The sequence below is a fragment of the Micropterus salmoides genome, unplaced genomic scaffold (assembly GCF_014851395.1).
Source record: "Micropterus salmoides isolate LMB-PRFRI ecotype aquatic unplaced genomic scaffold, ASM1485139v1 Ms_hic_scaffold_7, whole genome shotgun sequence".
NCBI classification, from domain to species: Eukaryota; Metazoa; Chordata; class Actinopteri; order Centrarchiformes; family Centrarchidae; genus Micropterus; species Micropterus salmoides.
The window spans coordinates 17,929,632-17,956,973 of NW_024044459.1; the positions used below are offsets into that span (position 1 = coordinate 17,929,632).

General features: G+C 40.3%; 1 protein-coding gene across 1 annotated transcript; it reads right to left on the bottom strand.

Annotated features, from left to right (window-relative positions):
• Window positions 1-669: 669 nt before the first annotated feature.
• zgc:63587 (uncharacterized protein LOC393431 homolog) lies at window positions 670-26,492 on the bottom strand. Its single transcript, XM_038702786.1, has 12 exons — window positions 26,369-26,492; window positions 20,515-20,574; window positions 20,008-20,107; window positions 19,832-19,918; window positions 19,332-19,455; window positions 17,167-17,301; window positions 16,335-16,452; window positions 5,101-5,202; window positions 4,821-4,966; window positions 4,578-4,661; window positions 4,430-4,487; window positions 670-2,176 (listed from the first exon to the last, which is right to left on the bottom strand). Exons 2-12 carry the CDS (start codon window positions 20,539-20,541, stop codon window positions 2,111-2,113), a joined length of 1,047 nt encoding a protein of 348 aa, XP_038558714.1. The 5' UTR covers window positions 20,542-20,574; window positions 26,369-26,492; the 3' UTR covers window positions 670-2,110.
• Window positions 26,493-27,342: the final 850 nt, after the last annotated feature.

The following is a 27,342-nucleotide window of genomic DNA, read 5'->3' on the forward strand; positions in this document are numbered from 1 at the left end:
TCCCTTTGCCAAACATTTTTATTGCAGTTTCTATTTTGCTTTAATAACACCCTGAAGTCTTGCAATGTCAAAGGCTTTTAATCATAGCCTACAGCTGATGATATTTTGGTGACTTAGACACACAACCCCTTAAGGAGACTGAAGAAATAGTCCAGCTGTTTTAATTTATGTTCATTTTTATTGTGAAGCAAGGAAAGAGCAAGTTTAAGCTCTTACAAGGTTCCTTGAACTCTCACTCAGTTACAAGTTCACACTCAATCGGGTGTCAGCAGTAAAAATGTTTCCCTTAGAAATAAATGTAAACAATTAAATTGTTATTCCACCAAGACAATTAAAAAAAAAAACACCTGAAAAATTGTACTCTACACTGCTCCATTTTCTTCCGTTTAATTTTAATAAATGGAAGATAAATACATCATTTCGATAGTTTCTGAATTCTGCTGTTATTGTTACAGCTGGATTTTATGTGTGATCGACAATATGGCACAAGGATTATATTAAGGTTAAAACAGACATGCTCTTTTGTTTTTCATTCAGATGCTGCTGACAGAAAGAAAACAAAGGTATGTGTCTGACTGTGTCTGTATCACCACCATCAACTCCAATAAAGTGTTAAAAATGTTAAAGAAACTCAAAATTAACCCCAAAATCAACAAATGTCAACTCAAGTTTTTCTTCTAAACCAACTTTATTCTAGAGAGAAATACAAAAACAAAATGTTGATGCCTAAAAACAAGTCTTTGCTGAGAAACGGTTAAGAAATATATGTTTATCTTAATGAATTCGACAGAGACATTTGCATGTGACAGCAAAAGACAGAAGAACAAAATAATGCCAATGGCACATGGATGACAACAATACAGTCAGATAGATGAAACTGCTGAAGAAAAGTTAGGATGTGTAGTCTGCTTCTGGCAGAGGCTGGAGGGAGTTTGCGCATTGAAAACTTAAATATCACAGTATTTAATTTTTAAACGGTAAGCCCAAATACAGTATGATGAAAGACTGTACAAGTATAAAAACAGACCATTTTAAACATTGAATGACATCACTGGAGCAAATATGGACATGTATTAATGTATCTGGACTGAATAGTTTGATTAGCAGTTGCAGAGATTAAGATCATGCAGCTCTTGATGACGAATACAAATATATATTAAATATATATATTAAAAACATGGCACTTTTATTCAACTATAACATGATCCTGAAGTCTGGTTGTTTCCATTTAGAACCAAGTGCTATTAGTTTGTGTACTTGCATGTACATAAGGTTTCTAGTTTAACACAATTAAGGACAAATTCTTTGCCTGGAAAACCATACACAACAGCATCCCTCGTTCTCGACATGGACCTCATTCATAACTACACTTACCTTTCACTATGGTAATATTTATAGTTATTGCATTATCAGACTGAAGCACTGAAGGCACTGATGGTCTGAAACCATCCAGAGGTAAAGGTGATGTGCTACTGAATCCCTCATAAGCAGTGACAGTTTTTTCCTTTAAAGTGAAAATATGCTTAAAATGGTCTTAACCTGATAAAATAAATGGAAAACGGTGCCATCTGAAGCTTGGACTTAAACAAAATGCATAATTCATACATATATTTTTGTAAACATGTTAGTGTGATATAGAAAAACATCTCAGTACCATTGTCACTGGCAGCTCGGTAGACCATAATTAAGATCAAACACTAAATAACAAACATGTTAATATTACGTTGGAACATTTTCGTGCTCATGCTTTTTTAAATTCTGCCTAGTCCCACCCAGCAAACTCGTACCCATAGGACAGGACAATCAGCGAGATTCAGATGTGAATAGTAAGAAGGGTCTTCCCAAGATTAGGAAGAAAAATAAGAGACATCAGTGGCGAGCTCCTAAACAGCTAATGGATGGATGTTTGGAGGGAAGAGGAAGGGGTGTGCAGATAAAAATGATGTGATCCTGGACTCCTGGTGGATCTGCAGGGCGGCAGCAGGCCGGGATGGATTCAGAGAAGGACCACGTGTGTGTGTGTGTGTGTGTGTGTGTGTGTGTGTGTGTGTATAAATGTGTGTGTGTTGGGGGGTTGGGATCACCGTGCTTCCCTTCTGCTCCGATTCGTTCACTCGTCAGATTTCATCTTCATCTGTGCCTGCATGTGAGCGATCATCTCCTGCATGCGTCTCAGCTACAGAGAGAAAACAAAAACAAACTCACAATGTCGGAGAGTTTTTCAAGTAATAACTAGTTTCTCTCTGAACTGACTGCTATGTCTGAAAAATATTTAAACAATTACAAATACTAAATGTATTTCTCAACACAGTGTTAATATCAGTAGCGGATCAAAAATGAACTTGGGCCGGTTTCAAGAAACACAATCCAGAAACAGTTCAGTAAACTTTGTATTTCCAAAACATCCAGTAGTGAGTAGGGGGAAAAATCTCTGCGTTTCATGTTTCTTGCAGCAGGAAAAAAGCATCTTATTCAGAAAAAAAACAAAATGAGGATGACCTCAGATCCAATGATATTTAGGGTGTTTAAGAGTAAAGTAATTCCAGTATATTTAATGATCCAGTATTTAGGTTTTAGTTTCTAACCAGCATGAGGTGATAGTTTAAGACTTGATGTGTAATCACCAAAATTAACCACCTGAAATAGTTTTAAGGTGTTATACCGTGTGACTTTCTTTACCACTACAAGGGGACTGGCTACATTATACTATAAATAAAGTAAATAGGTGCTTGCAGATCAAATTAAGAGTAAATCAATATGTTTTAATGCGTAATAATATAATGTATATCAGCACAGCTGCTGTAATTGCTATTTTAGTGTTTAAAAATAAATGAAGCATAAAAACAATGAATGAATAATAGATAAATATTATGAGAAGGTAGGAATGGGCCCATAAATAAATAAATAAATAAACAAACAAGTGAACGATTTAATAAAATAAAACTCAATAAATAATGAGTATGTAAAGCTTAAATTTGACAAAGGTGAATATCGCCTCCTTGTGGCTGAGAGCCTAATCAAAGCTGTGTAGCCTTTCTTCTGGTCCGACTCATATCAAATCATAAATATATACATTTAATCTTGATCTATCTATCCATCAAATAATGGCTACTTGTCAGATGCTACTGAGAAATAATTAGGAAACTAGGGACCTGCAAAATAAAGTGTTACCTTTTCATGTATCAAGGTCATTTTTTTTAACATTATACAACACAAGTAACAGCAGTTATAGTAATCTTTTCTCCCATCCAAAACCCTGACAACACGTAAACAAACAAACCACTGTCCCTCTGGCAGTGTGTTTTGAGTTCCTTACATCACTGAAGACATTCCCACCATAAAATAGGGCCAGGACATCCTGGGCCAACATTGGCCTGTTTGTGTTGCCATTGCTGCGCACTGTAGTGAGCGGATGGGGTGCAATCAGCGCTGTTTGTAAACAATGTGCCCAGGCAGGACATGCCATCACTTCCTGCCTGGGCACATTGTTTACAAACAGCTCTGATTACACCCTGCCCGCTCACTACGGTGCGCTGCAACACAAACAGGCCAATCAAGAGCAATTATGAAACAGGTTATAGCCAGATGACGTGCAGGCTCCATGGCCCAGAAAGTAAACAATACATATGGAAGACAGTGGGGTGAAAATAAATAAGACCTAAGCACATGGGCTACTGTGTTTTGAGTGATCAGATCCTCGTGGATTTCATGAATATAATACCCCCAAGCCCATATCTACACTGAAAGAGTTATTGATCACTGTAACCATCCTCCTCTCCATGCTGGATATGAAGTAGAGCTTAACTGTTTCAAATCCAGGACAAAATCCAAAATCCTTGTTCTGTCCTTAAATTCAGTTGAAGCTAATATGAGGTGGATTCAGCAGTCTGCGTTAGCCAAATCAAATGGATCCCTTTGAAACACATACAGTTCATAAAGCAGGGATTTAAAAGGCCATACCGGTGGTTTAAGCCAAATAACTACTTTCTGCCAACACCTTCCATAAGTGCCAGTCATTTCACAAAGCAAGCAGCCATATTTTGCTGTTTGATATATTTTGCCGATTTGTTTAAATTTTAAAAATGAAACGTTTCAGACATCCGCATTGATAACTCAAGGTAATTATGATTTTGCGCAAAACAATCTTTTACCCTGGAACACATGTTGTGGATCTACTTTCCCTCTGCGTAGTTCCATAACTTTCCGTTTTATTATGATGCACTGGCTATGTTGACAACATTTGAAGTCTCTGCGAGTTGATTTTAATGGTGCAGTAGAGAAAATATGAACTTCCAAACCTAGTCCTATAATCTGTTTACGGAGCCTATAAACCTGTATTTATATAATCCACTTGCTATTGGATCAGCCAAGACCCATTTTTAGCACAAAGTAAAGGACAGTTTCCTTGCAGCTGTCCATGTGTTCTTACCTCGGCCTCTTTCTGTAGCAGGATCTGGTCCTTATCCACCACGTCCTCATCCACAGCCCTGCAGAGAAACAAAACATGTTTAGTTAAGAAAATGTTGCCTGAAATAGAGCAGCCCCCATCTGGTGTTTATGTGATATAAATTTCTCACCTGCCCGCTGTCTTCAGCCTCTCTGAGCGGAAGTTCTCATAATGCAGATCCTGAGTCACCTCCTGGAGGTCTTGCATGTGGGTCCTGCAACAAACACACATGCAATCCTTTCTTCATACACCAGGAGGCAGTAGAGCGTTGCTTTTACAACCACTTTAATGAGGAAGCAGCTCTATCAAAGTTTTAAGAGATTTTCCTTCTGAAAATCCTTTTACTAAAAGTTTAATTGCCAGGTGGACTCACACAAGCATGGTGCGTAGTTTGAGGAAGTCATTGTGCTCGGGGTTCTCCACTTCAACAACTCCCCAGGGGTAGAGACGACCACGGATCTTCTTCCCCTTCACCTCAATCAGTTGGTTGGAGCCAATCACAGCAAAGGGAATGCTCGCCTGGGAAGGTCAGTGGATCCCCAGAGAAAAACAAAGTCAGAGGATGGAAAATAGAGGTATCAGAGAGGAGGGGATGAAGTGAAAGGAAGCAAGGATGAATAGGATGAGAATGGTATGCATGTCCCAACTCTCACCTTCAAGACTCTGGTCTGCTCCTTGAACTCCTCGTCCTCATCAGAGTCGGCATCAGGTAGCTGATAAATTCTGATCCCGTGCTCTGCGATTTCGTCCAGGATCTGAGGGGTGGAGACACAAGAGACACACGGTGAGCCGGCAGGGTCGTGACCTCCTGACATGTCCCGCTGCAGAGAGAAAACTCAGCCCCTGAGCCCTGCGGAGATTTCACTTCAGACACTACAAGAGGGTCAGCAAGAGTTTCCATTATTTATCTGCACTCAAACAGTCCAGAAAATAATGATCTAGAATGCAACTCCATTTAAAAACATCCTCACTGTCACGAAGGACCTTAAATTAAAATGTCGCCATTTGCATTTTTTATTGTGTTCATGCTTCATTTTCTGTATAGTAGATGCTCATAATGTATATAGTATTCTAGTGTTTTAAAGTTACTTATACATACTATGCATTTGTTGTTGTACTTGCAATATAACAACATAATCTGAAGCTGATCTCATTGAAAGCCGCAGCCCATTACTGCAGAAGCTTACTCCACAGACCTCCCTAATTCCTTTATATATCAAATATCTGCACTTGACTGTAAACCAAGTCATATGGAAAAAATAACAGCTGCCGCTCTGACCCCTAAACAGAAAGTGAGTACCTGTTGTTGCAGCAACACATTTAATTAAAGTCCCCCATGGAGGAACAGAGGGGTGAGACAGAAAGGGTAGATAGGTGAAAAATAATAACGGTGTGTGTTTAAGTCCAAAAGAGTCAGAAACTATGTTCTCACCCTCCTTTAGTCACAGGCCGACCGGTGAAGAAACAAATGAAAACAAAGGAGCTTTCTTCCACGCCACCGCAGGGACAGATGTCTCAGTATTTATTATTCCAAACATCAAAGCTGCATTTTTCTTTTGTTTTCCCCAGAACAGAATTTTTAAATCCACAATGTAATCTTATGTAATGGAGCCAAAAAATGTCAAGTGTTGTTTTCCTGACTTTTTGGGGACTTTCATGTACTGTACTGTATAATAGGACAGTGGTCCCCAGCCAGGAGTCTGGGAAGTGAGCACAGGTTTTCCTACAGAGAGCAGCTCCTGTTTGGGCCGTTGTTATGGCTGTTGCTTGTTTTCTCAGAGAGCCCTGCGCACAAGATAGTGTGTGTGCGCGAGGAGAGTCGGGCATTGTTGTGGGGCAGATCTAAAAACAAACAGGCTGTGCAGGACTCAGAAGAGAGCGTGACACAGGACCAGAGCCTCTTTTTCCTTCAGCTACTCGAACATACGATTTACAGATCCGTCAAACACGCAGGCTGGATAAACATCATTCTGGTGGGGGCAGAACATAAAGAATTTTGGGAAACTCTGCACTCAATGGGGAAATAAACATGCATGACACAATGGCAGGAAAAAATTAAACAAACAGCAAATCCAGTCACACAAGTAGATAACATAGAGACAAATTCACATAAAAATGCAAGAATACATTAACTGAAACTCATTTGCAGATTTAAATGAACAACCAATGAACATAGTTTAACATATTTTATGACTACAAACTACTGTTAAATATCTAGAAACAATATCTGGTCATCGCTCAAACATAAGTCTGTTGTCTGCAATCATCTGTTTCCAGACCTTGCTAAGCCAAAATCTGCAAAATGGCTGTTTACCCAAATTATTTTGTTCCGTAACATGTGCTTAGTACAGCCTGACACCTATAATCAAGACCTCTCAGGGATCAGCAGAAGTCAAAATCACTGCCTGCCCCAAATCCCTGTTGTCTCCTACTGATTTACTGTACACAATGTAGGCCTTAATCCCTATTGTTACACCAGTCTCTCCTGCTCCACAAAAGTTGTGTATTTTCGTTGGCACAGAGATGTTGGCAGTGAGAGCCATTTTGATTTTATGACCATCCTGTTGGGCTATAATACACCTCCCACGCCCACTCCTCCGTGTGCTGTTGTGGTTGGCGGTGCAGGTCCACTCACTGCTGTCAGACAAACAATGCCACACAAGACTCTGCCTTGGTATTAATTAGAAAAGGAAGCTAAAGATTTATCGCTTTATGTTTCTGGCTCACATCGCTGAATGTGAAGCACTGTTTGTGGAAATATTACATCATGTCGAGCAGTTACTGTAAGTAAGAGGATGTAGGCTTGTGCTATCCAGTAAGAAAAGGGGTTAGAAATGAGACAAATTGCAGGTGAATCATGCCAGACATGTATTTCTAGAATAAAGTCAGGCTCATACAGTTCTAGGAATAGCAGTAATGTACTGTAGCGGTTATGTGTAGCCCAAAAATAACATACCCACAGGCCTATACATAAATATAATTACACAGGGTAAAGTCGTGGGAGACATGGCTAAGCAGTTTTTCTGCAACTGCACAGCAGGTATAACCAAAACCTCCAATCATAATGAAACAGGGTGCAAACCCATCATTACAGGGATCAAGCGTTTCATCACGTCAACCTGACGAGGGAATATTTTCATGAGATGGTCATTCTCGAAAGCAAACCCACAAAAATATGAATGACTCAAACACCTGCTAGGTAATGAGAAATTAATCCTGGACAAACAGCATTGGAGGAAAACAAATAGTTGTAGACGAAAAGAGCAAAGACACAAAAGAGGGGATTTTGGAGAACACTGCAGTCCTGGCATTCAACAGGTGTATGCGTAAGCACACACTCACAATTATACAGTTATCTAGTGGTTCTTGAGGACCAAAGCGGAGCCTCCTCTGGCCTGGCATGCCGTTTGTACCTATTAAACTAAAACTCTAACAGGGAACAATACTTGGAAGTAGAAACATGTACCAGAGCATTCTTAGGAAATCAACAATGCAGATCGAGAGAAAAAAAAATCCACAACACAAAACAATCAAACTGCATCTCGACACTAACCAACCCTGACTGAGAAGAGCAGGGATTGGGACCAGAGCAGCAGCACTTTTACGTAAGATTTATGTAACTTCACAGCTGCCTGCCAGCTTCTGCGGAGAGGCCATGGGAATTAAATGGTCCATCACTGCCATTAGAAGTAGTACATCTGACCCGCTTTCAGACGCTGTTAAACCTTTTTTCATACTGAGAAAACACCTTGAAAGACAAGGGCCCTCTTTTTCCAAGACGGTAGGGTTTAGTAAAGGAAAATCCTGGCCATGGTGAGCGTTAAATCCGTTTTGCTGAGTGCTCTCTGTCCATTATGAGATTCCAGTGGGCCCAACTGTGAGTCTACATATCGGTTAATAAAACTGCTTACTTTGCACTTTCTGAATCTGTTTCATTTACACAGAAATATCTGCTCTTCAGAGGCAACTTAATAGCTAACTAAGGTTAGCAGTATTCAAAATCAGCTTTATTGCAAAGTAGGTTTATACAAACAAGGCAAAAGTAATACAAAGTTACAATGAAGGTGAGAGGTTTGCATGAAAGGGATTTAACTACCCGTTAGTATTAGAAGAAGCATGTTGTATTTCATTATCTTCAGAAATTCAACTTTGTTCCAGTGACACACTGTTGTATGTGTTATGCCCATTTCCTTGTTTACATTTTTGCCTAATTGCTACTCATTTCCTAAATGCTGTATTCAGTCACGCTTGACAAATCAACTGTAGACACATACCTCCAGGTTTACCAGGATTTCCACAGTGATTTAGAGTGGAGGTGGGCCACCTCAACAGAAAAACAAAGACCACCCCAGCTAACATAATAAAAAATAAATACCCTTTTCTGAAATAAAACATTAATCTCCAAGTAAAAAGAGCAGACGTCAGGTACGCCTGAGTGGCTTATCACCATCGGCTTAACAAATATTCAGGGGGAAACCCTGATTACTTTATGTTTCCATCTCAGAGCAGAGCAGAGCGAAAGCAAGTAGGAAAATAATTTACATAAATATGTTTCTTTAAAAATCCATATGGTAAAAAAAACTGTGTTTCATATTTAAAGTCACATTGGGAGAACTGTCCTACTGCAGCTAAAGCATCAAGCTTCAGTCTGTCCCAGGTCAGAGCAAACCTTAGAAACTTGAAGTCAGGGGGTCTGATTATTTCCAACTGTCGCGCAAATAAACTGTATAAAATATGAGTTCTGGAAAGCAAAAATATGGCCTCTTCCCACATAAAAAACCAACCAACCCGCTTTTCGATAAAGAACAAAATACTGTGATGAGTACCGGCATCTCCCGTTGTAAATCTAAGTCTAGAACAGTGGAAAGCCTTTGAAGCATGAAGTGCAGAATTCGTTATGTCTGAATTGAAGAGGCTCCACCATCTTCTGCCAACAAAACAGACTCCTCTATTTTATTCTAAAAAACTATGATTTAGTCAGGGTCTCACACGAGGTATCGATGTGCCTCTTAAATAAATCTGCCAACAAATGTGCGCAGCTGTAATGAATATTTCAGACAAACATATCACATACCTCTATTAAAAGATTACAAACAACACCCCTGGCAGCATGAAAACAAAAAGCTGATTCCTAACACTTTTCTTTAGTTTCCAAACTTAATTTGCAAACCTTAAGATACATGAGCTCAAGTCCTTCTCTCTTGCCAGAGAACGCCTTTCAACTAGCCAGCTCTCTCCTGCCTGCAGGGAGTCTGAGGAGGTAAGGGAGCCCCAACAATATCTGATCTAGGGGGGTTGGAGGGATTTAGACCTCATACCAACCTCTCTCCACAAACACACACACACACACACACACACACTCACTCACTCACATACGCATAGCTAACGGTTGCCTCACTTTGGGAACTGGTATAATCTGGCGTCAGGAGTAGGAAAAAGGTTTATGTATTACATGTGTGGAGCTCTGTAGCTCCAGGAGTCCAGCGGATCACGAGAGATGGAGGATGAGCGTCAGACCATCCACAGAGCAAATCCCTCTGACTGTTCAAATATCATCACCTTCTAAAAGTACCCGTACGGCACAGACTCTGACACGTAGCAGCCCTGAGAAAACAATACCTTTCTGTTCACAGGATTAAGGATACTTTCATGCATGCATACAAACACATTCCAGATATGTTCAGTCAGAGCCTGAGACTGATTGGACGTCCAGACTGGAGCAGACTGGACCAGAACAGCTGGATTTGTTCTAACGGGAGGTACTGATGGAAAGTACAGAGGAAGTCACCAAAACCACGGTAACGTGAAGGCATCATGAGAGTTACGGGCATCAACACACTCGAACACACCCACCTACCCTCCTATTGTCTGGGCTAAGCATTAGTACAGTTAAGACCACCCACCTCTGCCTCTGATCAAAGAGCATAGGGAGGAACAATCGGGCTATTCATGTAATCTTGTATCTAAGTGAGACTTAGAAGGAGACCGTACGAGTTTAGGATTTCAACCACACTTCAGGTTTTGTGACTGGGTCTGGTAATCAAAAGGGCTTCTACGGCACACTCAACAGCAAAAAGTGACTCATTAGCAGCACGGCAAAGTCCGGAAAACATCTTTTCAGTCATTCATCTTTTTGGCCCTAAAACAAGGGAATCGGCTGTTTTCATATTGTAGTAGGCCTGTACTTTCTCCACTTGAGAACATTCAACTGTGTTTAATGCTCCACGAGGGAAAACACATATTTATGTTTTTTAAATCTGCAGAGACGTGGAGCATGCCTCTGGCACAATGACTGCTAAAGGGCAAAAAAATAAATATGTCTGCGTGTTTGAAACACTGGCAGGAAAAGGACCGAGCTCAAGCTGACCAGGGGGCTCATATACACCCACCCACACACAGGAGCAGCAAGGTAGGAAAGAAGTAATCACTACTCAATCTTTACTCATGGGCCGCCAACCTAGACATGCACAAAGAAAGATGTTCAACTTGCTTCATAATTTCCTTTTCAAGCTCAAGCGATATGTAGCTGAAGTTTGCCCTATGTGTTAAAAACTGCTTCACTTTCTGTGTTTGCCATTTAAGAAAACCTGGTGACAATACTGGCCGGTGTGAGCAAGTCCGGCACTGACAATGTGTCCCAGCAGGGCTGTAGAGCTGGTTCACACAGCGGGGGTATGGTGGAGCGGCTGTGGGAGACGACAGGGAGTCAGACAATGAGGGGAAAACTGTGGCATTGAAATATAGCAGCTGAGGGGACAAACATGAGGGAGGGAGACAACGAGCAGAGATGGACGGGGAGGAACAAGAGGCTGGCTGAGAGAAGAAAGGAGAGAAGATGAGGAAGATAGGGTAGGTGACGAGATGTGGGGAGAAGGCACAGAAGGGGTGGAAAACAGGAGGGTGTGGAGGGAGGACAACGGGCTGAACTATTGTCTGCTGCCTGCTGCGAGAACAGAGAGGAGCAGCCGGGTTCTCTAGCCATCACTGACCTCTGGCTTACGAGAACAGCCTCTAGTCTTCACACAAAAGAAAAAAAAAAAAGAGAAATCCCATAGATTAGGGTTGAGGCCTGTGGCAAAAATGCATCTGGTTGGCTTCTGCTAACCTTTCATCATAAATAAAGGGTTTAATACAACTTCCTTACAGCTTAGCCTACTGAAAAGGCAAACATACCAAACATGTTTTTGTACATTTCATACAAGCACGCTGTGGGCTGTTCAAATATGCTTTTCCCTCCTTCAAGGAAGTGTTTGGTTTGCATTTCATCAAAGTATGAAAATTAACTTGCAGAGTCTTGACATTTTCTCAAGATAGGTAATCTATCAGCGTGAACAGCATACTCACTGCTTTGTTAAATGTATATGAACCGGATAAACGTTTTAGTCTTTCAAGCTTGCTGTGTTGTGGTAGACGTCTCAAATATGAAATTTGAGTTTCACCCAGACCAAAACAGCTATGATGAAATCACAGGCTGTGAAAGGTAAGTTTACCTTCTCGCATTTAAATGGTTTTGGTGATTGGCAGATGACGTCTTAGATGTCAGAGCTTCCTTCCAGCACCTGAATGCACCAAGCCTCAAGACACAACAGCCTTTGGTTTAAACTGAATTATGATACCGTTAATGTGTACATATAACGAAACTTGAACAGCAACCAGTTGCATATTGTTGTTGTACACGACTTAAATGTTATACTAATTTTCAAACACACCTGGGAAATAAAGTAAATTCAAGTGATTTTTTTATCTGTAGATTATTTTCTCAATTAGATTGTTGTTGACCAATTGTCTCACTGCTCTATAGAATCATTTGGGTGGAAATGACATGTAAAAAGCACTGTAGACATCTTTACTTCCATCAGGATTCCAGTCTAAACCAGTTGTCTATCGTCCCCTAAGTTCAAACAGAAAACAACATGTAAAGCATTTTGAGACTAAATCCCTACACAGGATATGACTGTAAGGTCCCAGACTGAGAGGATCAGTCCCTCAATATACCCTCCTCAGGGCAACTTATGAGCTAGAGTGCACAGTGGCCCGGGTGAAGGAAATTGGCATTAGAGCAAATTAAAAAAGGACACAAAGACGCAGGGGAAGAAAGTCAGAGGCAGCTGAGTGAGGTACTGCCAGGAGAGGAAGGACTGAGGAGAAGCAAGCAGAAGTAAGGGGATGAAAGGTGAATGGTGGGAGGTTTTGTTAACTTTGTCCGCGAGCCTGAGTTGCGCAGGGCAGCAGGTTATGTCTTGTCAGTGGAACAGTCTTGACACATTGCAGGAGGAAACTTATATTGTTCTGCACAAGATGTTTCCCCCTAATAAAAGGAGAAAGGACTGGTCGAGCCTTGAATGAAAGAAGGGGGGTCCCATTTACTGAGAGACAAATGGCTCCAAATGGTGAGAAAGTACCCTGCAAAAAAACAAACCAATGAATCCTATGGGAGAAATGCTGGGGGTTATCAATCATCCTCTAGCACTGCTTTCTGGCAGGTTCTTGGCTGCTGGCGCTGTGACCTCAAAGGAAGGCCCGGTGCCCCGCTACACTGTCCTGGACTGTATGGCAGGAATCAGGCACGTATACCTAAGAGCCACTTCAACTAATCTGATTGAACAAACAAATACTCGAGCCAGATATTTTTGTTCTCCTGAGAGACACTTCACAGAGATGAATGAGCATTACTATGATGCTTACCATTAACAATGATTACGTTTATACGCAAGAAACCAGATTACAGTGATAAATCAGTAACGGCAGGAAATCCAAGAACACATTTACAATAGGATCAGATGTCAGCTCATGTTTTTTGTAAAAGCCCTGGAATAATTTCAACATAGTAAGTGAACATGTCATAAGAAACCTGTTTAGTGATATGACACTTTTTTTACTAGTCTTAGAATTTGACCGTTACTGACGGAAGAGGACCCGTGTTTAACTTATGTGTAAGCTGTGAAAAACAACCTATTTAATGGTTCAACTTTTCACTTAATAACATGAGGACGAATACAGTTTGGTATAGTTTCAGTCATGGTGTGGACTGAATAATTTTGGGACGCAGAGCTATGAGGAATAATTCATCCTGGTGCATGCATTTCTCCCTGTCCTGGTGTTTGTTTTATACACGTTTGGATGTAAAGAAACCGGATTAAGGATATACATGGTAAAATATTCAGGTTTCTCCAGCGGGTATGTAGCTGCATAAAAAAAAATATTTGTCTCTTAATTACATTTAATTACATGTAATTACATTACATTAATTACAAAAGCCAGGAAAACATCAAAATAATGCTATACTATTATATATAAATGTAGCCAGTTCTGTTCATTAAACTCAGGACGACTGTGCTGATTTGAAATACACCGACACTGCACAGAAGCACAACGACTGCAGCATACGGATTTTTACAAACTGAGATAAAGATAGAAGTTGTGTATGCCCCAAATGTGAGCCAACATGGGATAATATGCCCTCATTAGGCACACATTTCTAAATGTGGGGCAAATGGCTCAATTAACCCTGTGCATTTCCTGACAGTAATGGCTTGTCCAGGGACATTAGATACAGTCAAATTAAATAAAAACTGTTTTTGTTGTGTGTTACCAGTATAAAAATTACACCCATGTAGTTTAGATATAAATATATTTTCTTAATTGCAAGAATTAGCAAGCATATGTGTTTGTGTTAGTGAGTGTGTGTGTGTGTGTGTGTGAGTGTGTTGCTGTGTACGTGAGTTTGTCCGTTTTGGTCGAACCCAGCAGCTAATTGCACCTTAGTGTACAGTGGGAAATGTCTGTTAAGTGAACACTTAGTTGAGTATGTGAACAAACTCTGCCGAACAGATAGTGCTGTGGACAGTTCAGCAGCAAAGAGGTCAGATCAGAATGATATTGTTACAGTATTTCCACTTCTAAAATTTCCCACTCTAATGCTTTTGGCTACACTTTTACAGTATGTGATGTCTAACAGCAAATTTAATGCAAAGCTAAACACGATGAAATATGAACTCAAATAAGACTGATGTTAAAACTGTGAGACAGCTGATCGACTGCACGCTGCCAGCTGGATCAGAGAGCCAACGAGCTTGGGGGTTTCTGTGGTTTGGGGCGAGGGTCAGTGGTAGCAGGAAACATGGTTTTGTTCATCGTAAGTGCCAGAGGAACACTCAGAAGGTTTGAGGAAGGTCACAGCACAAAACAAGTCTACAGAGCACAATTCAACTGGTTGGTCCTTTAAGGACAACGCGGTGGAGGAATTTCACCTTTGATGCCAGAGCGTAATAAAGAATAAGTGCAGTCACTGAGTTCTTGTATTGTCCTAATGTCTCAAATGTGAAATCTTGTTGTCTTAGGGAATTCAGGAAGAAACACTGTGTGTCCTGAAACTGTGACCCTGTCTTTCTAAGAAGCTGCGTCAACAAATTCAAGCAATCGGACTGTGGGAGCCTTGAACAAAGCAGACTCGCTGCAGAAGAGAACAGAGCTGAGCTGGACTCCGGTCAGCCTGACACCCTGCCAGACCACCGGCTCTGAGACCTGAATGAGAGGCAGGTGGGAGGTCTGGGCATGCATGGGCAGGTGGGGAGACAGGCAGACTTCGAATTAAAAATAGAGTGAAGTGAGCTGAGCTGAAAAAAAAAAAAAAAAAAAAAGTAATTTGCAACACCGGCCCATACACTGCCCGCATTTTTTTCGGAACTAGACTGCAAATAATGATTATTTTCCATTATTACTTAGTCAGATGATTACTTCCCAGATAAATCGTTTTGCCTATTAAATTTCAGAAGTTGCCAGAGCACATGGTGATGTCTTCAAATTACAGTCCAAAACCCAAATATATTTAACAGCAAATTCTCACATTTGAGAAGCTTGAGGGAAAGATGAGGAGAGAAGAGGGGGGTAGAGGAGAGTAGAGTAAAATCAAGTAGAATAAAATAGAGCAAGGTAGAGGAGAGGAGAGAAGAGGAAAACAGATTTGGGTAGAGGAGAGGACAGCAGAGACAATAAGAGAAGAGTGCAGTAGAAGACAGTAGAGTAAAACAGAGTAGGGTAGAGGAGACTAGAGGAAAGGAGAGAAGAGACAAGAAGAGGAGAGAAGAGTGCAGTAGAAGACAGAGTAAAATAGAGTAGGGTAGAGGAAATGAGAAGAGTCGAGAGGAGAGCAGAGCAGAGCAGAGCAGAGGAGAGAAGAAACAAAGAAAAAGGAAAATCCTATTAGCTCATCTTGCCTGAGAGGTTATCAGCTGAACATGTTGCAGTGAGGTGTATGTGTGTTGTACTACTGTGTCCTTCCCCCTCTGGACAGCAGGAAGCTGCGGAGCGTGCAGACAGGCAGACACTTGGTTCACTTCCAACAGGAAGTATCTGGGGTAAGGCTGCATGAGATGTGCTGCCTCTATATTATATACACAACACTCTTTTTGTATGCACCTCCTACTGTTTCCTCTCTTATGTCGTCCCTCCCTGTACTTTTGAACAATCTGGCAATATCATCAAAAACACAAAACGTAAGCCATACATCACTGCAATTACACAGGAAGTACACATGTGCTTTCTCACAGGAACACACGGATATCTGACACAGCACGCTGCCAATAAGGATGGATAAGTGATTTTACTATGATTAGTGTATTATTCAGTGATCCACTTTCTAATGGCTAAACCATACAACTGTAGATGGGACAAAAACAAAACACACAACTCAAACGTCCCACACGTCCTGACAACAAGTGCTTAGACAGCTTTTTCCTTGTGCCAAGAATAAAATCCAGGGTAAAGTTGATTGTGTTATGTGAAGGAAACAGTGGCCAGCAATAGCTCAATATTGTGTGTGTGTGTGTGTGTGTGTGTGTGTGTGTGTGTGTGTGTGTGTGTGTGTGTGTGTGGACCTCAAACCCACCCTCCTCTTCAGACGATCCCTCTCCCTCAGTGTCAGTGTGTCAGCCTTGGCAATGACTGGGACTATATTGACTTTGCTGTGGATGGCCTTCATGAACTCCACATCCAGAGGCTTTAAACTAGCACAGAAAAAACAGCATAAAAAAGAAGAAGTTAGAATGCAGTGGAAAACAGACAGACACAGAGGAGGAGACAGTGTCAGTTTAGGTACCCACTAAAGCCTAACGATATGCAAAGAAAGTCCTATTATTTTGACACAGTCACGATTTTAGTGGAAAATTCTGAATTTTATTTGTACTTCAAAGAAATCCATAAATAATGATGTGATTTTTGCTGGGGTCTGTACCAAACAAGCATGAGGAGAAGCTGATTTGCAGGCCAGGGCGTCTCTGTAACACCACAATGCTTCATTTATAATTGTATGTTGTGACACATTTTACCTTTAACAGAAAATTGCAGCTCCTGCAATCTGGATATTGCACATGGCCATTCTGAGATTTCGATTACCTGTTCAGCCCTAGGACCTACATTAACTTACATAGAGATAAGGAACTACAGTTCAGACTAGCAAGCACCTTCTCCAGCAAGCGAGAGGTGCCTTTTTTTGAAAACATCCAAAATGAGGATGCCTTGTTGGCTTTAAATGTATGCTGATGGCTATTATAATGTATACTGTCAAATAATAAAGACAACTTTTGCTCTACATAGTGTTTCAGAAGGGGGACCAGTAACTTTTTGTTCTTCTTTCAGGTAATCTTGAAAGTAACCACAGCTGAGCTAGAGATAACATGAACTTCAGCTCACTGCTGGTGTCTGCAAAAATGTGTGTTTACCCGTGTCCAAATGGAGATATGAAGTAGAAGCAGCAGTGAACCCTGTTGTCCACTATGTGTCTTCGGTTCAGACCACTCTCATCATGAAGGTATCGCTCAAACTGATTGTCAATGTACTGGATGATGGTCTTGAAGCTGACATCAAAGGGAAACAGCCAGAGAAACAGACAAAAGCCTCCTTAATTACACCAAATAAGCATGTAAACACTATTTTACCATCAACACTGAGAATCATACTTTAATTTTACTGTAATTTTTAAGGCAATCAAGTAACAAGTCTAGAAAGATCATCACTGTGCAGGAGAAACTGTGAGCCAAATCTTGACTTTCTTTAAGAGGATAAATGGATTAATATCAGTTGAAGGGGTTTATGTTTAAATCACCATTACAGCCGCTGTTCGTACAGTTACAGTGATCTGGGTTCTCAGTGATGTTTTCCCTATCACTTTCATCTTTGTTGAACAGGAACAAAACAGGACATAATTTATCTTCAGACCTTCTATTTACGACTGATTTGTGGGTTTGATTAAGTTTAACTGATGAATGTATCATGCAACTAGGCAGACAGCACAGTATGAAAATTAACTTGTAGAAGAGTCTCTATTTTTGTCTTGCTTTGTTGCATAGTAGCAAAATCATCATCATACTTCCTTACATTTGTTAAAACCCTACTATTACACCTGACTTAAAGGGGAATTCTGGTATTTTTAAACATGGGCCCCATTTTTAGATTCTGTGGTGTCTAAAAGCAGCCTGTTTCACAGCTGCAATCTGAGGCAATCTACTGGACCAATTCCTAAACCTTTCATACTGATTTGTCATTTAGACCCCAAAATATGAGAAACTAGGTCCAAGGTTTAAAAAATACAAGAGTTACCCTTTAACTGATCTCTGTACGGTTAAAAAGTCTATAATGCACTCAGCATCGTAACGCAAACACGTGAGCTCCCTCCTCCCCGCAGCTAACCCTGAGTGGGCCTCATCCCTGCAGCACAGAGCAGGCGAACATCTTTCACAGTGATGATACTAAACCATTTCAAAAGCAAAATAAAATTTAACAGACCATGTTAGAGCACTGGACACAGATTATGGATTTAACTGTATTGAGTACATTTTAGACAGTTGGAGATTTTTAAAGGGTCACAACTGCGATCAAGCTGCTGATCTCACGATGGCAATGACTGCGGGAACTGTACATCGATACTCCACAGTTGACTACTACTCATTACTCACTGGGGCAGGATTTCACTGTCAAAATTATTGTAAAAAGCCCACCTAACCACTCAACTCAAGATTGTTTCACAACAGCGAGCCTCTCCTCTAAAATGAAAACATTTTTAAATTGATTTCTCAAACAGAGCAACAAAGATTACATCAACTGTAGATACACATTCATCTTAGCAATAGGACTAAAGTTTCTGTTTTCTTACAGTATCAGGCACCATTTAGTATGACATCATTATATAGATGGGCCATCTCCCAATACCCCCAATTGTGACTGATTGCCAGCGTCCCCGGTTTTGAGAAGGGTGCTTGTGACAGTCACAGGAAGAATAAAAGATGCGACTACATCGAGCACACTTGTTACTATAGAGTGGTGATTTATGAAAACAGGCAGAGGCGGGGCCTGTTTGGACTGTGGGGGCTGCGGGGGGTATACTTTATGAGCCAGAATGCACTGTGTGTACAGTCCTGAATTACAAATGCCTCATCAAATTTGTCTCAATTTATTTACTTTTAAACATTAATGATCTAATTATTGAGAAGGTGACAATAGACGAAATCTGCAGAGAGAAAGCAAAGGGGAAGCTTTTATTTGTTATTTCATCTCTCTTTTCCAATTGTTTCCTTTTTGGTAGACTAGGACAGTGTGGGTCCAGGAGTGTGAAGGTGCAGCTATACCAGGACAATCAAAAGAAAATTGATTTTGGACAGGGAGGCTACATTGACACCACTGGCATGAGAACGCCACACAAGCAAACAGACACAGTTTAAGCAAATCTAAACATCGGGAATGCAGAGGGAGGAGAGGTAGGAAATAGGGAGTATGAGATGAAACTTGAGAAAGGGAGTTGTTGAGGACAGGAGAGAAGGATAGGAGAGAGCACTTTGAAGAGGAAACAAGCTGTTATAACTCCCTAGTCCTCCATGACACATAAACACACCAGTCCTGGCTGTTAATGGCGTCGCCGTATCCAGGGGTGTCAACCACGGTGAGGCGAAGCTTTACTCCTCTCTCCTCAATCTCCACAGTTGATGCCTCAATCTGCACCGTCCTCTCAATCTTCTCTGCGAAGTGGAAGTACAAGAATTACTGACTTGTGGCATAACATTCAAGAATATCTATGTATATAATAGAATATATAATATATATCAAGATGACTTAAAAAATGAAATGATGTCATCAAGAAGGGCTACGCATTTTCTTATTGGCACAAACTGACCAAGGAGGGCCTGGATAAGTGTTTTCAAGCAGAACAAGTCCTAAACTAAGTCAAGTCATAAGAAGGGCAGGGCCATATATTGAGACTAAGGCATTCCCAACATTCCTCTTGAAATAATGCTCTGCTGGAGACATTGCCGCAGACATTTCTCTATTATTACAGTGTGCATGTTTGTGCATGTGTGTGCATATCTAGGTTGAAGTGTGTACTTGGGAGTATACCTGCGGCACCAGGGATGTAGCGCTCAGGGTAGAGATCAGTGAGAAACAGGCTGTTTATAAGTGTCGATTTGCCCAAACCAGACTCTCCTGTAAAACAAAGAGAATGGAAAAATAAAGCTCTTTTCTCTTTAAGTCAATCATATAGTCTACATTAAAAGAAAAAAGCCATCACTCACCAACAACCATTAGGGTAAATTCAAACCCTTTTTTCACTGACTTTCGATGCACTTGGTTCGGGAGGTTGGCAAACCCTACATAACCTGCTGCATCTGGGAACTGTGGAGCACAAAAAGTCATACAAAGTGTTCAAAAGGAGAGTCAAAAACTGCAATTATTGAGGCAGTATTGAACTAGTCATAAACACAAAAGGGACTGTAATTATGTAATTTTAGTGTTCCTGTATTGTTCCTTTCACTAAAGTAACTCCTCCCTGACATTTTTCATCATTTTATGAGGTATATGTTCAGGTGCAACTGGGTGTATGTAACAGTGAGATGGATGATGATGCATATCATTGAGATATTCCAACAGGATGCCTGTGCAAACATGTGTGCATGAGATTACGAAGTTAACATGAGTCTTAATCACCACTGCCCTTATTATAAACCCTTCCTGTATATTCAGTCGATCTGTCATAGTTTATTGTTAAAACTGTACCTTGGTGAAACTCTTCTGTTACTCACCTTCCCTTTCTCTCCAGACTGGGACATTTCTGCTGTTCGCTGGAAGTCTGACGAGCCTACCTTTGGGGGAAATAAAAAAAAACAAACAAAAACAAACAAAAAAAAGAGTTAAAGCAGTATATGAAATCAGATAAATAACCTAAAACCTATTCTGAGAAACCCCCCCCTCCCACACACACTCTTAATCCAGGCATCTTGGTTAAAAAAAAGTTCTCAAGAATTCACTCAAAATTTTCTTTAAAAAAAGGTTTCTTAAACTCTCTTTTCTTTAAGGGATTTTTCATCTATCCAAACTAACTATTTACTATTGATCAGATTAAAGGTAAAGAATGACATGCTAAATTAATATTAATGCTAATCAGTAAAATATATTATTTTGTGCAACCAACCGTAGTTGCTTTCTAACCCCCCCTCCCCCAAACACACACACACACACACACACACACACACACACACAGGATTAGGTTTTCTTCCTCGGTTCAGTTTGAACCCATTTTCTGCTAAATCTCAAATGTTATTGCTGATGTGGCACGCACACTCTCCTGGTAACGTATTTTACAGTTTTAGATATATTAACATATATTATCCTTGACAAATATGAAATTTTAATACTGTATTTAAGCTGCTCTGCTTTAAAAAGAGCTTTTGACCCAAGGAATCTGTTGAGTCTGATATGTTGTTTGCAGCTTTTCTTAGCCAAAGCTTCTTTGGACCCTTATGGATTTGCTTTGAATTGGTTGTCGAAGCGCTCCTTGTAAATCTCTACTTAAAGTCAAATCCTTACCAGAAATGCTAGAAATAGGTAAGAATTTAGACTAGGGGTGAGTGATATGGATACAAACCTCATTGTATGTAATTTTATATCATGATATTGAAATATATATCAAGATTTAGCATGTTTCTTTGGAGGGTTGGTTTGTGGAAAAAATATCGTAACAGAAATGGTAGCTTTGCCTAATCCAGTAAATTAAGTACCAGATGAATCACAGTGCATTATCACATTAATTTTTTAAAAATCAAATATTGCCATTGAGCTGTTCTGCACAATGATTTGCAACAATGCCCAGAATACTGTAGCTTAATAAACCCAGAGATACTAGCAAGACAGGTGCAATGGTAAGAACCCTATGGCAAAGTCTCTGACGGCTGACAAATGTATATTGTCTGCTCGTATATACACCATCGTATCACCATAAATTAGACTTCCCAAGACATCCATATAGCAACAGACAGGCAATACACCCACAGTTACATGCAAAATCTTCTTCATTAGTATTATCCTCATGTGACTCGAACAACTTTGTCTGAGTCCACGTTGAGGCGTTCATTCAGAGGCTACACTGTTCACACTATCACACGGAAGGAGCAGAGATTAAGAGCTCTGGGCAACAAATGTGTTCCCAGACTCCCATTAAAATGTTAGTCTTACGTACCCTGTGCTCCCGCCCCACTATATGACCCCGAGCAGACGACAGAGCAACAAGCCCGCTTGATAAATTAGCTGCATAATGACTGAGCAGGAAGAACAGGCTCCATTTTATCACCAACACACTGGCCCTTGACAGTCGGGGTGTGATAAGCATTAGAAAGAGGCGGGCTGCCGTGCACTGCCAAACAGAGATGCACTCTGGTTATGTAAGGTTAGTTGGGGAGAAAAACCCTTTCTCCATCGGCACACACATTCATGTGAACCATTTCACACTGTTAAATCTATTAGATGGTAGTTGGGGGGCCCTCTGTATCTACATGAAAGTGGTCCGAGATCTCTCATACTGACAGGGTGGTTTCACCGAGCCCACACGGAGAACAATGGCTGTTTATTCCTTAGTTCCTGAAGCCTTCCCTTTACAGGGCAGCTCAGCTGGGGCAGGAGGGAGAACACGTGCCTCACCCCTGACCCCATTCAGGACGGACCACATGGACAGCAAGGGGAGACACCAATAATTTGGGGTGCCAGGTTAAGGCCGTAAAGGTTAACCCAGCTTTTCAAATGTGAATATTCTTTTTCTTCTTTGGGCTTGGGGCAGTTGGCCAGTCACACATTTTATAGGCCAAATGACTTATTGTTTAATCAAGGAAATAATCTGCCATCCTTAGAGCCACAACACAAACGTTGCTTAATCATTAGTTTCAGCCCAAAAAAACACAACAGACTATAATAAATGCGCTTTCATTGTTAATGAATCTCTAAGTTAATGTGGAGGCCCACACAGGCGTATCCCTGTGTATCTCACACACACACACACACACCAAGTGTTATTCTTCGACAGGCTCTGTGGGAACCAGCATTAGTCCAGCAGCAGATTAATTAAACCGTTCCAATATCGCAGTTGTAATATCACAAAGACAACACTACAGGACAGACAGGCAGGAGGCACACTTCAATAATACTCTCTTAATAATGGCCATTTAATCGGCCGGGCTTCTGAGCTGCTTACACACACATACGCACAGCTATCAACAGGCCAGACGTGGGGGAGATTAAGCAATTTGGGCCAAAAGGGAAAAATGCCACCTTAGTAAAGCCAAAGTTCTTGGCATGTAATGCATTTACAGTTGATTTATTGGCTGGACTGTAGCCATGAAGGGGCAGCAGTGCTAGTAGAGCTATTCACCTTCTTGACAGGCAATGTCAGGGGCCCGCACACCGGCTCTCTGTGGATTAAGGAGTTTCTGCTCTTATTGGAAACATTCAAAATAATTTCACACCATGAAGATTTGGTAAACTCAGTAGCACAACAACAAAATTGGCAATATAATTGGCAACTGATCACAGCAACAGGGACCTCAGAGCTACATGATAAAGTGATGTTTGGCACAGGTAAAGACACATACTGACATACATAGACAAACGACACACACACTGTAGTGGTGGTGGGGGACAATAATAAAGATATGATACTTGTTTTCAAGCTGTGGATTTAGAAACACTTTATAATATGAGTCTAGAGAGGGGGAACAGAGCCACAAGTGAAACGAAAACGCCTTTCAACTATGGGGAAACAAGCAGGCATAACACACACAGCACATGGTGGACTGTTAATGGTGATGGGGACAGGGTAGGAAATGACTGAAAATAAGTGTGAGTCATACAACAACAAAATGTTATCCAAACACTGTTTAGGTAGGAAAAAGCTCAATGAAGATTCATTGTGAAACTAAGACTGTGGGTACAGTTAAAGGTGCAGGTCATTTTTTTAAATATCAATGCTCGTTTCTGTCCATGGAATCAGAATAATTATTAAGGCTGCAACGATTATTTTCATCATCGATTAATGTGTTGATTATTATCTCGATTAATCAGTTAGTTGTTAGGTCCAGAAAATTGTGATACATGTTGATCAGTGTTTCCCAAAGCCCAAGGTGACGTCCTCAAATGTCTTCTTTTGTCCACAACCCAAACAAATTCAGTCTGCTGTCACAGAGGAGTAAAGAAACCAGGAAATATTTACATTTCAGAAGCTGGAATCAGAGAACTTGTAAGTTTTTTCTTTAAAAAGGACAATTATCAAAATATTTGGTGATTAATTTAATTCTTTATAACTAATTGATTAATCGACTAGCCTAATTGTTCTAGCTCTAATAATTATGTTTTGTTAATGGGTATTTGAATGTGGGAATAAATCACAGATTGGGAAAAAAAAGTGTTGAATCACAACTAGGGCTGCACATAATGATTAAAAAAAAAGAGAAGAGATTTTGCAATTATTTTGACACATTACGATTGGTGATGATTCAAGATTAGTGGGAATTTTCATTTTCGCATTACAATTTTCATTTTCATTGAAAAAATGACCAAAATGATCTGTACCATACAAACATGTTCTCTTACATCTGAAAAACAGGATTTGTGGGCCGGGGCATCTCTGCAGCACTACTGTACTACATTATGATGCTTCTTTACCTTCACCAAAAACGTTCAGCTTCTGCGATTTGGATATTGCACTTGGCCAGTTGTGAATTAAACAATATTTCAATCAAATTGTGCAGCCCTATTCACAACACAAATAACTATAAAGATTCCCTTATTATATCTTACATTTCAAGTAAGAAACTGTCCATAAACAGAAAATGACACACCAACAATTAATCATCAGATCATCAAATATGCCAAATATTAACTAGTTCTATTTTCTTTAATGTGAGGAAGTACCGCTCTTCTCTATTTCATAAAAGAACATAACATGCCTGACAGTGAGATGTAACATTTGTTAATAATGTTGAAAATCAATTAGCAAAATGAGCAGGACTGATTCACAGCAAATTTGGATTCACAAACATTTTGCATCAATGTGATGATCTACCATTATTTGTCAGGAATTTAATTTGCTGTATTCACCATAGGCACACAATCCTATATCTAGTTATTTTATCTTTAAATGGTTTCTAAGTTGAAATTTCCAGAAAAATAACAATTTTACAGTATATTATTATGAAATAAACATACCTATACAATAGAAGATTTTATCCATATCATCAAGTGTGTTTCTTTAAACAGTGTTTCACACAGTGTAGTGAACAAAGACATCCTGCTGTGTAACACATAGACTATGGTGTAACATCATTCAAACCTCTGACACAATAGTTCAGGTCCACTTGGGTCTGAAAATGTGAATCAAGGTTTGGTTTTCCATTCACACCCCAGTGTAAAACGGGCGGAAACATCCCTTGTAGTCTACAGTGTCTGACAGATGTCTTCCCTGGCGCTCCTGTGCCGGCTCGTGGTTGTGAGATAAAGTCGTAGGAAGGGGAAAGGTCAATGAGCAGTGAAGGTGCTGGATCAGAGGCCCAGGACGTCTTTCAGTACAAAGAGATGTTGTCCTTCTGATAGCAAACTGGTCTGTGTCCATTTAGGTAAAAACCTAAGTTGTTTCTAAGTAAAGGGCAGCTGCCAGCCAGAGATTACAGCTCACAAAGTCTGCCATCGTGCCCATAGTGTTCACCACTCAGCAAGAGAGGAAGTGATATATGCATGTTTTCACTGAACCAAAAACACAAGAAAAGATGTATGATAATTCTTCAATGGTGGCTCTAAGCCACATCTTGGACAGACACATAATGAGAATATGTTATTGTTTCCCCCTGTTATTGTGAGGTTGCCTAAACACAAAATTTATTTTGCGCAAATGTGCTTTACAACCAAAGGTCATGGATTACACGGATGTTAGAAAGCGATTTTAGAGTTCAGGAATGTTACACAAAATGGGTTTACAGGAAATTTGTGAAAGTCACTGATGTGAATAGCACGTCAGATGCAGATTATATATATTTATATATGCTACTGATTTAGGAATATGTAGGCCCAGTGAAGTGTAACGTTACAGAGTCTCCCCGCAATTATCAAGCATGAACTGGGACAATGAGACAATAAATGAGTTCAAAAGCAAATCTGAAGAGGAGGAAATGTTTACTTGTACGTTTGTGTCAAATAAATAAGAAGGTAAAACAATGCTTCAGTCACTGGTAGGGGGAGTTTGAAACGTGTTTGAAGGCCTCTGTAGGAATTGGATGTCCACCACACCCAGTCTGTCAGACACTGACTGAATTTACCAAACATCAACTGGGACAATCACATTATCATTCGTACGTACGCAGCTTAGTTCAATACCGTGGCTCCTTGAACTTTGATTTCCTCTTTAAAATCTCGTCTGATAGGCCGAATTGGATTAGATTAGACCACTGAAATTTTGTTAACGTTACATGTCAAACTTTAGCAAGCAACAGTTGTTACCGCGAATGGTGTCATGTTGCCAGCGAGGCTTCAACTGCCCCTGTCTTCCTCCCCTTGCTCCGTCTCATTCAAACAGTTCGTAAAAAACAGACACAAAACATCAACGACTGAACAGTGCCTTACCTGAGCGTTACTTTGAAATATTATTAATCAACAGGAGGTTTTTTTTGCCTCTTGCCGCTGTCCCAGCCCAGGAAGGGAAACCCGGAAACCGTCCCTGTGAGTCCGCCCCCTCCTCCCTGAAGCTTTTCATTACCAACGGCTATGCTGCTGCGCCACTGACGCCATTACGGCTCAACGGTCAGAAAGACTGACCCGCACAGCACCATTCACTATGAGATCCAACATGGCTGCTTGAGTGTTACACTTTCTTTTATGCGCCCAGCAGACCTATAGGCTTCCCCTGGCAAAACTGTATTGTATTCTGTATTGTATTCTGTCTACGTCTTATATGTTTGTAGTATATTGTTATGTATATTTTGGTAAGTCACTTGTGATTTGTTTCCTTTTTTTGCAATAAAGGTGAGTGCGCCCAGCAACGGGTTCTTCTGCCCGTCGATCATAACTTCGTGGAAAATGTTTAAAGCACTGTACAATGATATAACGTTAATAATATGATAAAATGGTATCAAATATATGATTACATTTTACACTTATAACAAACGCACTCCAGCTGCAACACTGTAATGGACACTGTAATGGACTAAAGTGAAAAATACATTTTATGTTGCTTATAGGTAAAATGACGTTTTCTTATATTTCAGAATAAGTTATTTTAGGACCAAAAAGTGTCCATACACCATTAACTCCACTGGATGCCCTATGTTATAATCTACTACTAAGTCAGCTAAAATGGGCCACTTTTTGATAAATGACTAATAAGACCAATAAATAAGCTATGCATGAGATCTAAATATGAATTTATAAATTGGCATGGGCCTCTTAAATATTTATTTGTTAAAAAATGTGAAAAAGTATACTGGTTTTAGAATTATGCGAGTTTGACTATCAGCAGGTTCCCTTTGGTCCATGTTACCTGAACTCAGGTACATGGGCCAGCTGTTCAGTTAAAATGGGCTATGTGTTCATTAAATGTA

What these genes read in the sequence shown, in the direction of transcription:
- zgc:63587 (XM_038702786.1), bottom strand. Translation starts at nt 20,541, where the DNA reads ATGTCCCAGTCTGGAGAGAAAGGGAAG. An exon ending in CTACATCCCTGGTGCCGCAG is followed by an intron (nt 19,456 to 19,831) that starts GTATACTCCCAA and finishes TCCACTTCGCAG; the next exon opens with AGAAGATTGAGAGGACGGTG. An exon ending in AAACTACGCACCATGCTTGT is followed by an intron (nt 4,662 to 4,820) that starts GTGAGTCCACCT and finishes TGTTTGTTGCAG; the next exon opens with GACCCACATGCAAGACCTCC.